Source organism: Gastrolobium bilobum, unplaced genomic scaffold (assembly GCF_033153095.1).
Source record: "Gastrolobium bilobum isolate Gb01-03AN ecotype WA unplaced genomic scaffold, APGP_CSIRO_Gbil_v1 utg12372, whole genome shotgun sequence".
Classification (NCBI taxonomy): Eukaryota; Viridiplantae; Streptophyta; class Magnoliopsida; order Fabales; family Fabaceae; genus Gastrolobium; species Gastrolobium bilobum.
In genome coordinates, this window is record NW_026896185.1 from 80,138 (window position 1) to 98,291 (window position 18,154).

Below are 18,154 nucleotides of genomic sequence, written 5' to 3' on the forward strand. Positions count from 1 at the left end.
CTCACTGCATCAATAACACGACTATATTAACGGATTATGTGCCACTTAGGGCGTGGATCCTCTTCTATTTGCTTTTTCAAGTCTATCTATGCATTTTTCCCCTTAAATTTCCTTTTTCATTGAATAATCGATTCTCCTTTATTCTTTTGTATCATAGGTTACCTTTTTTACGTGCTACTGCGTAGATTGTCAATCTGCATACAACAGATCAAAAATGAACTGTAAAGAACAATAATCCTTATCCATATTACATATGCATGGCTGCCGTGGCTTGGCTACTGCATTGGTCTTATCTTTTTAATAATTGTAATTTTATATACCTATGCTAGATCACCATATTTTAATGAGAACTTTATATTCTTTGGTTAACTGATTATGATTTTCACACGTAAAAATGAAAAAAGATAAATGTAAAAGAGATTGTAGTACGAATTTTTTATTTCATTACACATCCATTCAGTTATAAAAGGTGAAGCATAAGCTACTTCCAGCCGCCATTACTTCACCCTATCTCACCTATAGGATAAGTGATAAGTTGAATGATGAGGATTCATGCTTCATTTTACCCGCAAAAGTTGAAGCCATTATTCATTAGATGCTTTCCCTTTTTGGTTTGTTTTTAATAGTGGTGGTAAGATGTGTCATGATTTATGGGCGGATCCATGACACGAAACGTCAATATGCTTGTGTTTATTTCTGGGCCAAAACGGCTCGTGTCTAGGTTTGAGAAAAAGGCATGAATTATTATCGTATCCTGGATAACCTACATGACCTCGTTTAATTATTGTTCAAAAAAAAAAAAATTAAAATTTTGATGATTTTGGCACAATTCACTATGGGTCATTGATCGTGTCGTGTCTTTTATTCATGTTTTGTTATAGAGATTTTTTAATATAAAATTATTAAAAGCCCAATACTTTGGTTTTTTAGGTGAGATGATTGTATCATATTCAAGGTGACCACGAGGTCATAAGTTCAATCCTCATCGTACTGTCTACACTTTCTAATGGAATTAAGTCAATATAAGGTAGAACACAAATATAAAAAGAGAAAAGAATGGGCCTTTGCCAATACACATGCTTCAAATTCAAAGAGCTTTTGCATGTGAGGATGTGCTAGAGAAATTTACAATATAAAACCATTGAAAACCTATCAATTATTAGTTTGAGCTTTAGGTGAGATGGTTGTGTACAAGTTGACCTGTAAATAAATATGTGTGGTGTTCGAATTAAATGATTTTACCTGCGAGTCAGACCATATATAACGCGACACGTATCCATCCAATATTTTTTTCCCACCCCTAATTTTTAATTGCTAATATAATCTACAATAACATTTTTTTCTTTATCTGGTATTAACTAAGCTAGTCCTTAACACAAGGCTCGATTGCAGAAAGCTTGGGATCATGCAAAAAGGAAATTAAACCACTATTGGTGAATTTAATTTGGACTTGCTTTGGACATCTTTCTTTTATTATGTATGTATTTATATTGCTATCTAGCTTTCGTGGTTTTCTTTTCCTCTGATTTGCTCTTGCAGTTGGTACAATAATATGCTCACAATTTTGCTTTAACGTTAATGCTCTGCTGCACCAATCAGTGTCCCACGCACACACATATACCATATTATGTTGCAAATTAATAGAGCATATTTAATGCGTTGAGCTTCGGCAAATCAAATTTCAACCTCCGGAGTGTGGTTAGTCAGTATTAGCAATGAAACTCTTTGTGAGCTACTATGCTACAACGTTTCCCTTTTAGTACACTTATTTGATTTGAAAGTGATAAGTGGTTTTCAGCCTCAGCTTCCATTCATTCATTATATGCTCCATTGACTGGATAAAGTACTCCACTTTGAATTTTTTTTTTTTTTTCTTTTAATTTATTATGGTGCCTTGTTAGCAATCAAGGATGGAATAGGGACATTATTCACATGGCACTAGATAGGAGCAGCGATACCACCAATCATATTTTTCTTGTGATATTTTATCTTGTTTGAGTTGCATGGTATTAAAATTTTGAAATATTTATCCTACAATTTGGTAGTCATGCATGACCTTGATTCCAAGAAAACATTTGCCTTCAAAATACTTAATTTAATAAATAATATGACGCTTGAAGTTTTGCTTAAACAAAATAAAAAAAAATGTGTCACGATTATTATATACTCGTATAATTTATATTTTCAATTTTGACTATTGTTCCATTCATATATAATAATTTTAATTTTTTTAATTATTTGAGCTATTAAATATAAATAGATCAGTGACCTAAAATACATGTAAGATTTTATATTCTTACACCGTAAAGTATGAGAATAACTTGTCCCAAAAAATATTGCATCTCTTCCTTGCATTAAAAAAACACTAATTAACTTATGAATTAATGTTTATTATATTGTAGGAGATAAAATTTATCTCATACACACATATAAAAGAGTGTAGGACCCATGTGAAGAAAAGAGAATATATGCCCCCACACACTTTTATGTGTGTATAGGAGATAAATTTGTCTCAAAAAATAATAAATCCATTAACATAGTCATGAGTAATGAGTCATTTGCTGAAGCCAGTCTCAAATGAGCAAATTTACTCATAATGTAAGCGTTTGAATTTTACTAACAACATTTAGCTACACCATTATATGGGGTATTAGTCACACACCCATTGTGGTGACCCATCATAAGAAGACATAAAAGAAGAAAATACTAATAAACTTAAGTTGATTCACTTAAAAGAGTTGGAATTGCTATAGTGATTTCCCAATTCAGCATCTTAACTTAGTTGCGTAAGCCATCTAACCTGATTTTGTTGAGACCTGTTAAATTAAAGTAAGTACTTTACAATATTATTGAAAAGAATGCAATTACAATTTGAACCAGTTTTGTACATTTTGTTGGGGGAAGGGGGTAAAACTAAAACAACTTCTAGGAGTTTCTACTTTACACACACTCACCAATAACCACTATATAGAGTATGATTGATTGTGTCTGAACCAGAACTGAAGGCATTAATTCTAGTACAAAATCGAGGCACAGGGCAAATTTTAACAATCTAGCTAGGAAGGAGTACTAAATTAGCGAACTTCCCTGTAATTACGCACCAAACCTTCTTGCTCCAGTGGTGCTATGGTTACGGTTACAATGGTTCCTGTCACTGGCAACACAGGTGGTTGTGATGTACTAGCTTGGCTGCACCCAACAATCTTTTGACAAGTCTCAATAAGGCACTGTCTGCACTTGGGGCAAGAAGAGTGTGAACTTAGCCATTTGTCAATGCAACGAACATGGAAACCATGGTTGCACTTTGGCAAAATACGCACCCTTTCACCAATAGTGAACTCTGAGAGGCATATCACACACTCTGAATCCAAACTTGGAAGGTTTAGTTCAGCAGAGTAGCTTACTGTGGGGAAAGTCTTGAGAGCTTTCTTCTTGATTCCTGTGTTGACCACTCTAGCTGGAGGGTTGTTCCCTGAGTCACTAACAACTAAATTTGAACACCTTAACGCACACCTTATGATGGAGTTCAAACCAAGTGAGCAAATAAGAGCGCACAATAGGACTGAGAGTACCATAACAACATTTGCATCAAAATTACCATCTCCAAGATATGATTCTGCTGAATCATGGGTGTTTGTGGAAGCTGGGGGGTTGGCTGAGTTGGATGATTGGTAAAGTGGGGAATGAAAGAGTAACCTTCTTGAGTGGAAGTCCTTAAGAAGGTCATGGAGGAGTGGTGAAGTAAATGAAGTTGAAGCATACATTTTTGTTGGAGGTATATTAATGAGTTGGGAGGTTCTTGTGGGTGGTTGCATAGGGTGGATTATATATAGGGAAGTTCACAAGGGTTGGATTTGGTGTATGGCTTTTATTGGAGTATGAAACTGTATTATAAATTAGTGACTGAATGCTTAGTAATTAGAATATTCCTAAGGGTTGTGGTAAGATTGAGGGTTTCTATCTTTGTCTTTGTTGTCGCCGGTTGTAGATAGATTCCAAGCATATGGATCCTCCACTTACTGAAGCTTTTGTAATTGGCTTTCTAATCAAGATGGGTCCATTCAATCCCACTTTTCACGCAGCAGGATTTGCCGCGTGGCAATTTTCTTTCTTATATTATATATACATGAAGAATAAGGTTCTTCTATATAATTTTAACATTTTAACTAATGATCTTGATATATTAAAAATTAAACATAAATACAAATATACCTTCATTTATTTTATTTTGTTCATACATCGTAATACTGTTCCCGGAGGGACCCCACGAGCACAGGAAGGAATTGGGAAGCTTCCTAATAAGAAAGTTGAAAATTGAAAAATATGCTTTCGATTCCAAGGTATTATAATTTATGTGCCATCTTTTGGGTCCCAATGAAAAGGATGAGCCCCAAGGACCATTTATATATGTCCCATCTTTTGGGTCCCAAATGAAAAGGATTAGCCCAGTTGCCTTATCCGTACTTGCCCACAGGAAAGAGTTCAGGTAAAGGATTTTCTTTTCTTTTCCTTTCCATTCTCCCTTTGGGTGAAGAATCAACACAACCGACAGTGTACAGCGTACGGTGCAACAAATAGAGGTTCTAAATTAAATTTGAACATCATTCTTCATTAGTCATGGGATTATTCCTTGCTACTACATAACAAAAGCCAAGAAAAAAAAAAAAAACAGGAAGTAGAAAAGGAAATTCTTCGTTTTGATGTTGATTTGTAATTTGAGAAGACCCTATGAACTTTAATCAGAATGATAGAAATCATTTTAGTTGATTGTTTTAGTTTCTGGGAGTCCTAGGATCTCCTTTTTTTTTTGTTGAAATAGGATTTTTTTTGTTTTTGCACTCCATTGTATGATAGGTTACATTTTGTTGCACAATAATGCTATATTTTGTTGCTAATTATCGTAATTTTTTTTTTGAAATTTTTCAATTGGTTAATTACTTTGCGATTAGTCTGATTCAGGGCAAATTCGAGATTAAGATTTTAAATCCCTTCAAAAATTATACTGTGGAGGATCGAACATATACTTCCACCCCACTTGTTCAGTTTCTTAATACCAACTAAGCTACTATCATTTGATCTGATCATCATAATTTTATTTTTTATTTTTTATCCTCCCTGTATTTCCACATAGCATGTTTGCAATGTTTTAGTGGCATATCATATCAGAATACGTTTATATCCAAAATGGCCCCATATATCTTTCTGTTGGCATAAGGAATTATTTTAAGATCTTCACATCATGTGCAAGTGGTTAGATCACAATCTCTTGGATTTCCAAGTTGTGGCTCCTGTATAAGCCAAATTTGATCTCAATCTGATTGTTTGTCTCTAACTGTGTACTTTTCGGCTTAAAAAACCGCGTATTGAAGGCGGAAAGTAATTGCGTTCAAGGTTTGGATATTGTAAGATTTATGAAGAAAGGTACGTGGAGAAAAGTCAAGGGGGCTGTTATCTTTCTTTGGTTTTTGACATTTTTTTAGTTAGTTTGCTTTTGATTAAAATATATAAAGCTCCAGCTCTAGCAATCTTGGCTTGGCTTGAATAGCATTACGAGTTTGAGAACTGCAAAAGAACGGGGTTCAAATTTGGATACAACTTTTGGAGTCAGGATTCAGGAGCGGCATAGCGGGTAAGCAGATTATGCACAAAGAACAAACTCTAGATGTATGTTTGATTCTTAGACAAACAACTTGGCCTTGGCATTCTACGTTACCAAATGAATTAATCTCATTAGTAAAATAAATAAACAAATAAATCTTGTGGGTTGGATTAAATTAAAGCAAAAAAAGGGGATATATCTGTGGGTTGGATCACCAACGTTGTTGCAATGGGCCCACATCCAGGGAGAGATAAGGGTAAGGGAAAGAGAGGTCACTTCGGAGGGAAAACAATAACGACATTTTAGCATGATGATGGATGAGTGACTAGATTATCTTCTTTTGTTGTTTGTGAATAATAAACAAATGTGCTTCACGTGCTTCGTCTTCAACTAGAATTTGCTTGGAAACATGAATCAGGATATCTATTAAACTGAGGAGAAGTATATGTTGTTTTAGCGGTAAGAGATAATTTAGTTAATAAGATTTTATAAATAAAGAATTTGTAAATATAACATTCAATTTAAATTTAAACATACAACTTTTTGCCATTTAAAAATGAGAAGGATTATATTGATAATATTTTTTTTTTACAAACTACACTATGTCTTATCGATAAGACTTCATTCAAGAGTGTCTTACCAGTAAGACATAATATAATTTCTAAGAATTTGTAAACAAAAAATTTATAAATATAATGTTACCCTTTAAAAATACTTAATGCTTTTAGTGTTGGTGATGCCTATTTTAAATTTTTATTAAGTCATGCGAAAATGAGTATATATTATTTGCAATATTTAATAAAAGCTATAATATTTTGTGTTTCTAAGATTTATATATTTATATATATATATATATATATATATATATATATATATATATATAGAGAGAGAGAGAGAGAGAGAGCTTATCGTTTCTCAAGCTGCTTGAGATAATTTTATCTTCGGCTACTAAATCATAACCGTACAAAGATAGATCAATGTTGATAAAGGAAGAGAGAAAAAGAAAATCATAACTATTCAAAGGTGAATCAATTAATATAAGAAAATAAATAAACAAAACGACGTAGTTTTGGGGTGGCCGGAGATAAATTTATCTCAAGTTGCCAGAAAAATATTTTTTCCATATATATATATATGGCTTTAATGTTTCTACAGTGGATATAGATAAGTTATCTACATTAATTCCTAAAACGACGCCGTTTTGAATTGAAAGATTAAAAAATTATAATGAGAAATATTATTATAACCTAAAATAAATTATAATTACAAAAATACCTTGATTTTTGCTCCAAAATGACGTCGTTTTGAGCTCAATGTAGATAACTTATCTATATTGACTGCAGAAAAAACGAACCCAATATATATTAATTGGATTAGTGTTAGTCTTTTCTTTATGGATATAAAATTGTATTATTTTAATCAAATTACTGTGATTTATGATGATAGAAACATAAATTATGGTAAAAGAAAGTGGGTTTTTTAATTTAAATATTAAATAAAAATAATAATTTTAACTTAAATGTTTGTTCTTTAAAAGAATACATATTTTTTTCATATTAATTTTATTAAACTTAACTTTTATAAGAGATATGATCAATTTATACCGATCTAAGAATAATAAGTTTTACAGCAAATCTTAACTATTGATTTGTGTAAATATAATAGTTGCAATTATTCAGAATTAATAATTAATTAATGAGTGTGACTTAATAAATCATAACTGTTAAATGCATGAAAATTAATTATTAAGATTTAATATATGACTTATTATTTTTACACTATTGCGCGCGCGTGTGCGCGCGCGCACACACACACAGATATATAGAAAAAAGTGTATGTCATTTTAAAGGATGTAAAGTTGTGTCATTTTAAGAGAGATAAAGAGATAGATAAAGGAGAAGAGAGAGTTGACAAAAAAAAATAAAGGTGTGGGTTCCACCTCTTTATGAAAATGAAAAGATATAAGTTGTGTCATTTAAAAAGATAAACTTTTTTTCAGTGAAAGGCTATTGGACATTCTAAAACAAACCACTATCAAAGCCTCTATGCCATCAAATTATTCAAATCAAACTCTAATATGAAGTATCCAAAGTGCGAAGTATATGCACGAATAAATAAGGCATGATTATTCATATCAGTAAATATTATTCTTTCTTTGACATGAAATATGATTCTTTAAGCATATATTAGGAGCTAAGGTCAATGTTTATTATTTTAATGCCAATTATTATGTAATGATAACTGTATTATTACCCCAGTTGTAAGACACTTCCGGTAACAAAGAAGGCATGATTATCAAATTAAATATGAAAAATATGAAAACTGAAAAGTTGAAAAAACGGTGGGAATACAAAGTAAGCAGGTGATATGGTTAAAAATAAAAAATTGCAAAATGTCGTAAAGTGTTGCCACTTAACTTCTATTTAAGTTATCTTTAATGACTTCGAATGGACTGGCACTGGCCCCGTAAAAGAAAGAAAGCCAGAAAGCGAGAGACAAAAGCAAAACTACGAGAATATAAAATACATTTTTGTAAAGTAATTCTATATAAATAGTATTTTTATATTATATAAAAATTTATTAAAAAAAATATTTACTTGTAATTGTTTGCATATAATATTATTTCTTTATCATTTTAACATAATTGTTCGATGAAAAACAGACGAATATAGTGTCACCAAAATGAAAGGCTTTAGCAATTGGAGATTTTGAGAAGCCAACAGGCACCAATATAACTACGCGTAACGGATTGAGGGACAAACGCTAATTTGGTAATGGAATACATGATGGGTTTGCCGTGTGTCCAATCCAATCCGATATAACCTGACTGAGACGCGCGTAATTGGCTTGCTTATCACAATTCATCACTCACAAGTGGTTGATTTAACAGGTGAAAGTGAAAGCTTGCATTGCATAATATGTAATTAATGGTGTATAATTATGCAATTCTCCAACCCGCTTAATAGTTTCATAAATAATCCATGATCAACTTGTCTCATTAATCATTATTATCTTTCTCTGGTTTATGTTTAATTACTTACTCCAGTTGTTATACAGCACTATGGTTGGGATTTGACCAGCCATAACTTAAGTGCCTACTTTCCACAAATAGCTTGTATATGTCGAGAGTATAAACATGCATTTCACAAACCACAATAATATAATGAACTTGCCAAGTGTGCTTGAGGTTAAAAGGACAGCAATGGACAATATTCCTGCCTATTGTCTGTGCAAGCAAGATTAAATTATCTCCTTCCAATATCTTGTAGTTGAACTTTCTAAGTGCCTTTAAGGATTATATATTCTACTTAATGTTTCGCCTACTAAATCCCTTGTTAATTACCAATTTACCTACTTATATATGGTTTTGCAAGCGTTACGACTTTAACCGATAAAACTTTAAATTTTGCTGTTTATTAATTGCTAAGAGGTAAATTGACGAGTATGCAAAGGTCATCTCTCTTTCCCATATATATATATATGGAAAAAATATATTTCTACAATCACTTTAGATAAAGTTATCTATAGCTATCCCAAAAACTACGTCATTTTGATTAATGAAAAGTGTTTTTGTAATTTTAGGAGAATTAATAAAGAGTGTTTCAGTAAAATGCATATGATAAAAAAATAAATAAAATTACGAAAACAGCCTTAATTAATTCACCTAAAATTATATAAACACCCTTCATTAATCAAAACGACGTAGTTTTTGGGTAGCTGTAGATAATCTTATCTAAAGTGGCTGCAGAAATGTTTACCCCTATATATATATGATCCTTTGATACCAGTGTCAAATTTGACATTTAACACCTCATCTGAGAGCCATTAGATAAAAAAATATCAATGGTGTCACATGTTTACAAATCAGAGTCATTGATTTTTTTTGATCTAATGGCTCTCAGATGAGGTGCCAAATTTCAAATTTGACACTGGTGTCAAAGGATCCTACCTCATAAACACACACACACACACACACATACACACACACACACACACACACACACACACACACACACATATATATATATGTATGTATATAGGGGAGGGTTATATTTATAAATTTTTTGTTTACAAACTCTTATAAACTACACTATATACTCCCGGGAGAACACTAGGTTACACTATGTTCTCCCTGGAGTACATAGTGTAATTTGCAAAAATTTGTAAAAAAAATTTGTAAACAGATCCTTCCCCATATATATATATATATATATATATATATATATATATATATATATATATATATGAGTTCGCTTTTCTGCAGTTATTGCATATAAATTATCTGCAGTAAGTCCAATACGACGTCGTTTTGGGACAGAAATCATGGTGTTTTTGTAATTTTAATTTATTTCAGGATTATAATAGTCTTTATATTTATAATTTTTTAAGATTTCAATATCAAAACGACGTCGTTTTGAGATTAAATGCAGATAACTTATATGCAGTAACTGCAAGAATATATATAAATATATATATATATATATATATATATATATATATATATGGAGATGATTTTCTCCTGCTGCCGGAGAGAAATCATCTCCGATTATCTCACAATGTTTATTTTTTTAAGTTTTTTTACTTTTTTATTAACTTAAATAAAGGGACCCACATAAGAATGTTTGTATGACATAAGATATGAAATATAATGCAACATAAGAAAAGTTTTGGCCATATATATAATAGCCAGCTTTGTGCATATACACGTTAACGTTTTTTTCTCTCTCCTTATGACTGGTGCCAATGATTGATTTCTATAGCATTAGAATAATTCTTTTGTGTTTCTAACTTATTTTCTTAATAATTATCTTAATTACTACATGAAGAAATGATTGAATATTTTTGTTTATCAAGATATTAAAAAAAATAATTGAGGAGGCTAGCATTATTATATACTAACTTTTGGCATGAGTTAAATTATTCGTAGAATAACATATATAGATATAAGAAAAAACATTTCTCATGTTGCATGAGAAGTGTTTTCTCATGTTATGTTGTGACCATTCGACTTGTAATTTTTTTTTTAATAAGTGTCAGGCCCATCACTACTTGAGTGACAACATGAGAAAACAATTCTTATGCAACATAAGAAAATCAAAGTGCACGTGCGAACACATATACACACATTTAGTGGCGGAGCCAGGATTGAAGGGGTGAATTTTTTTTTCCAGGCTAAGGATCATCATACCAAGAAATTTTTTTCTCTGTTCTCTCTATGTTTCCCTTCCCACATCATCTTTTTGTGTTTTCCTTTGTTCTGAAACAGACCATATCAGGAAAACCTTTTATCGTTCAAACCCAATGCCTTTCTTGTGTTGAGCAATTTTCTGCATCGAAAGAAACCCCGAGTCCCAACAATCGCTTTCACAGATGACCCAATCAGAAAAGGAGCCTCTGCTCCCATATTTCAGCCCTAAAAAGACGCCTCCTCCGCCATTGCACTATCAGCTTTGTCCACTACTAGAGAATGATGAGATCCACTTTTGGGGGGGCAGCCCCAACCCTAGCCCCTTGGCTCTGCCACTGTCTGCATTCACCATGGGTATTACACTACTAAAAAAATGCTATTTTTTTGACGGAATTTTCGACGGAAATGAAGTCGTCGAATTTCTCTTCGTGGGTAATAATTTCTCTTCGAATTTCTCTTCGTCCTTTTTCTTTTATTTATTTTGAAAAGTTTTCGACGGAATTCCTTTTCCGTCGAATTTGTTCGACGGAATCAAAATTCCGTCGAAAAATCCAAAAAATATAATTCCTTTTTCTTTTATTTTTTTCAAAAGTTTTCGACGGAAAGTCTTTTTCGTCGAATTTCTTCGACGGAATCAATATTCCGTCGAAAAGTCCAAAAAATTCTGTCGAAAAGTTTCGACGGAATCCTTTTTCCGTCGAATTTGTTTTACGGAATCTATTTTTCGTTGAATTTTTTGACGAAAAACGGATTCCGTGGAAAATTCCGTCAATAATTTCAACGGAATTTTTCTTCCGTCGAAAATTTCCGTCGATATAAACACTTTTCTAGTAGTGTTAAGTCATAAGGATTTGTCTAGTCGGAAAATCATAAACATACAAAGGTAGATCAATGATGATAAATGAAGAGAGAGAAATATGATATCTACGGGTATTAAGTGACTGAATATAAGGATTTGTTCAGTCGATGAATCATAAACATATAAAGGTGGATCAATGATAATAAATGAAGTGAGAAATATGATATCTATTTTCGATCAATTAAATAACAAAAATACACACACAAGGGTATTAAGTGACTGTATATAAGAATTTGTCTAGTCGGAAAATCATAAACATACAAATGTGGATCAATGATAATAAATGAAGAGAGAGAAATATGATATCTATTTTTAATCAATTAAATAAGAAAAATAAAAATATCCAAGATGACATAGTTTTACCTGACAGGATGATCCAGACTGGATAAATATTTAATTCTATATTGTGATAATGAGCTAATTAAACTATTTTCAACTCCTGTCCAACACTTGAAATTTCTTTAGTCTAATTTCATCACTAATCTTTATTTTTACTTGTCGGGTCAACTAATACGATTAAATTAGTTTACTCATTTTTAATATTTTATGTTGACATTTTATGAATAAGTCATTTTAACTTTAAGTATTTCGTGTAAAACTTTATTGAAAGTTGTAGCATCTTCTAATCACAGAAATTGAGAGCCTACATTTCTGCACACATATTATATATAAAAAAAATGGCAACATCATCATGTCGACATTATCATCGGGTAGGAAAATTATAAAATGAATTAGCTTAGTGCTTTAGCATAGAACCAAAAAAATATAATCTCTAGACAAATGTTGAGGTAGAGTTCACTGATTGCTTTGAAAAGCTAAAACAACACTACAGTTGAAGTCCGTCGTTGATTAAAGATATCGGACGTATGAATTGCGAGTATTTGCGAAACTACAAGAGTGTATATGCAATTTTTTACTTTTATTATATGATGTTATTATAAAAGTTTATCATTGATTTAGAGTCCATTTGTTTGGCCTTTTTTTAAAAAAAAAAAACAGCTTTTATGTCTTGTTTATTTTAAAAATATTTTTTTATAAAAATTAAAGCTATTTATATTTTTAAAAATATTTAGTTTTTTAAAAAGAAATATTTGACTTTAGACTTCTGTTTTTTTTTTTCAAAGCTAACATTTTTAGCTTCCAAAAGAAGTAGTTTTTGTGATTTTTTGTTTTTGTAAAGCAAACATTCAAACAAATTTATAGTGAGAAATGCTTTGTTATAAAAAAAATGCAATTTTTGGGGGAAAAAAAAAGTTCATCCTAACGGGTGCTTATTGCTTTAGTGCATGCAAGAGCAAATATGTTGAGTTTGATTAAAATTAAGAGATCAAATGTTAAGCCCAAGTAGAAAAATTCAAGGCTCAATTTCAATTGGGTTCCCAGTTGTTTTAGGACAAATTATGCTTAGTTGGCCATCTTAATGGGTCAATTATGAAGGATGGTAAAAAAATATCAACACTACTTAAATTAATTAGACTTGGGCATAGGACCGGCAAAACAGGTTCGACCCGGTGAATCGAGTTTTTTAGCCTACTCTCAAAAGTGAGACGAGGCCTGCTGGATCATTTTTGGGCGGATGCAGGTATACTAACTCGTTTTTTGGCGAGTTAATGGCAGGGGCGGTGGGGGGAAATTTGCCCCCTCTACTTGGGCATATAATTGTTGAATTTGCCCCATCGTTCTTCTCGTAATTCTGTCCCCTTTCATGCCATATATATATATATATATATATATATATATATATATATATATATATATATATTTGTAGGCTACATTATATATTTTTATTACATGAATTATTGTTGTACAACAGCTTCTCTGTAGGATAAAAATTTGGGTTTCTGTATCTCAGGAAACCACATTGTAAATTTTTTGTTGGAGGTAAAAAAAGATAATTCAACTTTTTGTTATAATATATTGAAAATTAGATTATCGTTTACTGATAGTTCTAGATTGCACAATAATCATCATACAAACTTTACAAAGCCAATATATACAAAAGATATGTTATTTGCACAATAATCATCATACAAATTTTAGACTTTTAAAAAAATTGAAAATTGATCAAATCCAAACTGAATAAATGTGGATCGGATTGGATTTGAAAAAAATTTCAAACCGAATGGATGATTACATGATCAAACCGAAAGGATTGGATCAGATGATTTTTACTTTCAAAACCGATCCAATCCAGACCACGAACACCCCTACTTGTTACAACCCAAGAAAATACAAAAAATATCTACCATGGATTAAAGCCAAAACCAAATAAAGAATTGATTTGTAATGAAAGGAATTATAATGATACTCATGCAAAATTCATACCATTAAACATAGAAACTCTTGGTGTCATATTTCGTGAAATAAAACTAATTACATGAAAATCGAAACTAGATTCACATACCAATGTACAGCCAAGGCTCTGATACCAATTTGTAGAAACTATTGGATTTATGCGAAAGCGATTTAGGACCTAGTACATTGGTATGCTTATCGAATCATCATCGTTTCACAATTACCTCTTGGTGCGCATATCTCATGCAGAATCTTCGCATGTACGATTCCTCTTCACGTACTCACCTCAGCACCACAGCACAAACAACCTCTTTGAAGCTGGACAGTGACAAATCTTCCAGACTATGTCTAAAGGGGAAATAGGAAGTGTGTGGACATTCTCTCATTTTCAGGGAGATGACCTTACCTCAGCCTCTACAACTACAAGTGAAGACTAGTTAGGTTGATGACTATAAGTGTAGAATATATATAGATTCCAAGAAACCCTAGCCCTAAGCTGAATGAGCTTTAGGTTTCTTGAGCTCTTCTTACATATTAAATCCTATTAAACTTTAGTGAAAGACCAAAACCCAACACCGTTAACCCTGGCCAATGTCTAACGGTTGAGAAAACATTGAGATTGTACTAGATTTGATACCCCATTTTCCATGGATGGGACATCAATGTCTATCTTTGGGGCAAAGTGAAACCGCTTGTACATTTGAATAATTATATTGATATAATCAATACCAAAATTTACATTGACATAAATCATTTCAAAGAACATATTATAAAACATCTCTTAATTTTAATTATGAATTTTCATGACTATTCATAATGTCAAAATTTGTATAATTTATCTAAATATCAAGTCGAACTATTTCAAATATGAGCAGTCGTTGGGTCATCACCGGGGCTGAGATTATGTTGACCCAATAAAAACATCCAATCGACATTGGGTTAGGTTAAACTCAAACTAATTAGGTTAAGCCCAATGCATGGGCTAAATTGATTACAACAAGAAGGAAATTTATTAATACTAAGTCAATTACTCCGTCTTGATTGGATCGATTGGGTCGCCTTAATGCTCTGCCTTAATGGAGTATTGGGTAAACTAAGTTGGCCTCATATAATACAGTTTTGGCAGTCGATGAATAAAGCAGTGTTATAAAAATTTGCCGAAAATCATTGATTCGAATCATAAGAATCAATGAACCAGTCATGTAATTGATCTAAGTTGCATAATACACCAGTCATGTTTATGAACCCTATATTCTCTCCTATCTGCCTTATACTTGTCCTCACCCTTGTCTCATTTCTAGGCAACATTTTCTTATAATTTGTGTAATCTTTTGTTAGAATATTAAAAATAAATAAAGTTGTATTTATTTTTATTTTTATCTTGTTTCTTGTTAAATAAGATTAAAATTAGTAATTATAAAGTTGTATTTTCTGCTTATTAAATTTGTATTCTTTTATCTCTATTCAGAATTTTGAATCACTATAGTCTTGACATAAAAATTGATCGTAAATAAAAAAAGAAAACAAGATAACATTCGTACTTATACTTCATCCATTTTTATACACTAATAAATTTATTTAAATATTTTCAAAAATAAAAAATCGATTATTATATAAATAAATATATCAATGATTTATTTATTTTTTATTTATAATTTTAATAAATTTGTCAAATAATTATAAAAACCTTGATTGATTAATTATGTGTTAAATTTTTAGAATTTAGTACACGTACTTGTTAAATTCTGTTAGATTATATTATAATATTTTAAAATTTTGAATATAGAATATGAATTTGTATACATTTATCCACTTTTATAGTGAATTTATTAAGAAAAAATCTACACACAAATTTAAAGCAAATTCAAGGATCTCACTTTACTTTTTCTCTTTTTCTTGAACATATAAATGAACATGTAAGAGATAATAGTTATCGTATTAAATGATAAAACTATTATCCTTTTTATAATCTCTGGTAACATAGAAACATGAGATTCCACGTGTATGTCAAAGAGAGAGACAGCATTACATACAAGTTCCATAACCTTCGACACAGAACATATGTGGTACAGAAAGATTGGGAACCAGTAAGGGTGTGAAAATGAATGTTGTGAATGTGTTGGATTGAACATTTGAACAGGAATGGAATGTGAAAGCAAAGGAAAATTGGCGAGGGTGGTAGAATTTGGAGTGGGAAAAGATTACTATGTTTTGAAATCCAAAATCGGAGAGGGTTCTTTCTCAACAGTGTGGAAAGCGGAGCAGAGACCAAGATGTGAAGAGGTGGCGGTGAAACAGGTTTTTCTCTCCAAACTAAACCGTCACCTCAAAGATTGCTTGGACTGCGAGATCAATTTCTTGTCCTCTGTTAAACATCCCAATATTATTCGCCTTCTCCACTTCTTCCAGGTTCTGTTCTTTTTTTTTTAATGTTTTTATTTCATTTCCCAATCTTCATTGCTCTGGTGGATAATTTTCCATTTTATTTTCCTACCCTTTTTGTTAATTTTGGTCTTATGATGGAATATGTTGAAAATGTATAATTTTTTTTTTATGGGTAATGTTGATTTCCATGTTGTTCGTTGGTTGAAGCTTGTTGTTTGGTAGTTAGGCTGATCAATGTGTGTACCTGGTCATGGAGTTTTGTGCTGGAGGGAATTTGGCTTCTTATATTCGATGCCATGGGAGAGTTCAACAACAAACAGCTAAAAAATTCATGCAGCAGCTTGGTTATTTTTTATCTGCATTCTCTATCATCTTGAAATATTGCTTCTGATTCTGGTGCTTACTAGCTTGGCAATTAACACAAATTGAATTGTGTGGTGCAGGCTCTGGTCTACAAGTATTACACTCTCACGGCATCATCCATAGAGACTTGAAACCTGAGGTAAAACTGGAAATATATATATATATATATATATATATATATATATATATATATATATATATATATTTTACGACATAGAATGGAACAGTCTTTTAAATAAGAAAATCTTGAGTGATTAATGTTACTAACACTATCGTTTGAGATGCCTTATGCATTAGAATTTATATGAAGAGGACTTACAAGTAATTAATTTCATCTCTAGGTAAATACTGAGAGCTATCAGTTCCTCTTTAGTGTATAACTAGAACTGTTTATGAAAATCAGATGAGGATACTATAGTTAAGTTCTTAGAAATTTTGATCATGTTCTTTTGCTTACAGTTTTTGAATTTGTAAATTTACCCAATTAACTACCTCGTAGTAGATACTTCAGATTTAAAATTTTGTATTTATCTGTTGAGCAGGCCTTTTATTTTTGTTATTCTTGCAAGTATAAACTCCGCAAATTTAGGAGTAGTTAAGAACTTAAACCTACTTTGCCCGTTAAATCTTTTAAAAATGCTAAATGGTAAGAATGTGTTTTCGTGAAAAGACTAATGAAAAGAGAAACTCATAAAAGTGAAAAATATTTGTTGAGTTTTTTCAGTTACTCATTTACTTTTCAAACCTTGCCACTTTCTCACTGACTCACTCCAACCATGATTAGTTATGAGGCATTTCTAACAAATCTGTATCATTTTCATACTGATGGGCCTGAAAGTAGGGAGTTAGTTAGTTAGAGAATGTTGGACCCCTAAAATGGGTTTATGAACGTAGGAAGAAGCAGAATAAAGGCAAAGGCCATAGTGATCAGCCCATTGCATTGACAGATTCGGACAAGCAGCCCATGACAGTAAATGTGCAGGCCATGGCAGATTCGTTGGGTGATCAACATCAGCCCATTGCTTCTTCGGGTGGCCAAGGCTTGGTGAAACAGATAGTGCTGGCTGTTGAGAAGAAAAGCACTGCAAGAGAGTTTGTTATAAAAGAGCACACGTGGCAAGCGTTGAATGGGGCATACCATGTGGGAGGGGAATGGGAGAAGGGAATCAGTGGCTAAATAGGAAAAAGGGAGTAAGGGAAGTTAGTTAGAAAGTTTGTAAGAAAAGTATGGGTAGCTTGATGGGGAGTGGGGTTTTCTTCCTCGTTGAGAGTAACCATTGTTAGTAGCTGAGTATTTTACTGGTTCAGTATTTGTAATTTCCTTCAAGGTGTCTCAAGCGGTCCGTTGTCAGTAGTCCATTCTGAGTACTGTTTCATTGTTGAGCGTTAATCACTGTTTGTAAGAACTCAATTGCAATTCAAGTTTTAGTATATTTTCCTGTTTATTATCTGTTAATCTTCTGGT

General features: G+C 31.8%; 2 protein-coding genes across 2 annotated transcripts; one reads left to right on the forward strand and one right to left on the reverse strand.

The window, feature by feature from the left end:
* Positions 1-2,866: 2,866 nt before the first annotated feature.
* Positions 2,867-3,825, reverse strand: LOC133298169 (RING-H2 finger protein ATL78-like). Its single transcript, XM_061497431.1, has one exon. The coding sequence runs from the start codon at positions 3,813-3,815 to the stop codon at positions 3,075-3,077; it is 741 nt and encodes a 246-aa protein (XP_061353415.1). The 5' UTR covers positions 3,816-3,825; the 3' UTR covers positions 2,867-3,074.
* Positions 3,826-16,023: 12,198 nt separating this feature from the next.
* On the forward strand, positions 16,024-17,866 carry LOC133298168 (serine/threonine-protein kinase ATG1t-like). The gene is made up of 5 exons (XM_061497430.1): positions 16,024-16,350; positions 16,553-16,670; positions 16,770-16,828; positions 17,149-17,159; positions 17,584-17,866. Exons 1-5 carry the CDS (start codon positions 16,084-16,086, stop codon positions 17,864-17,866), a joined length of 738 nt encoding a protein of 245 aa, XP_061353414.1. The 5' UTR covers positions 16,024-16,083.
* Positions 17,867-18,154: the final 288 nt, after the last annotated feature.

Excerpts from the sequence above, each read along its gene's own strand:
- LOC133298169 (XM_061497431.1), bottom strand. The coding sequence starts at position 3,815 with ATGCAACCACCCACAAGAACCTCCCAACTCATTAATATACCTCCAACA.
- LOC133298168 (XM_061497430.1), top strand. The coding sequence starts at position 16,084 with ATGGAATGTGAAAGCAAAGGAAAATTGGCGAGGGTGGTAGAATTTGGA. Across the intron at positions 16,351-16,552 it reads GCCTTCTCCACTTCTTCCAG|GCTGATCAATGTGTGTACCT; the intron begins GTTCTGTTCTTT and ends TTTGGTAGTTAG. Across the intron at positions 16,671-16,769 it reads AAAATTCATGCAGCAGCTTG|GCTCTGGTCTACAAGTATTA; the intron begins GTTATTTTTTAT and ends TGTGTGGTGCAG.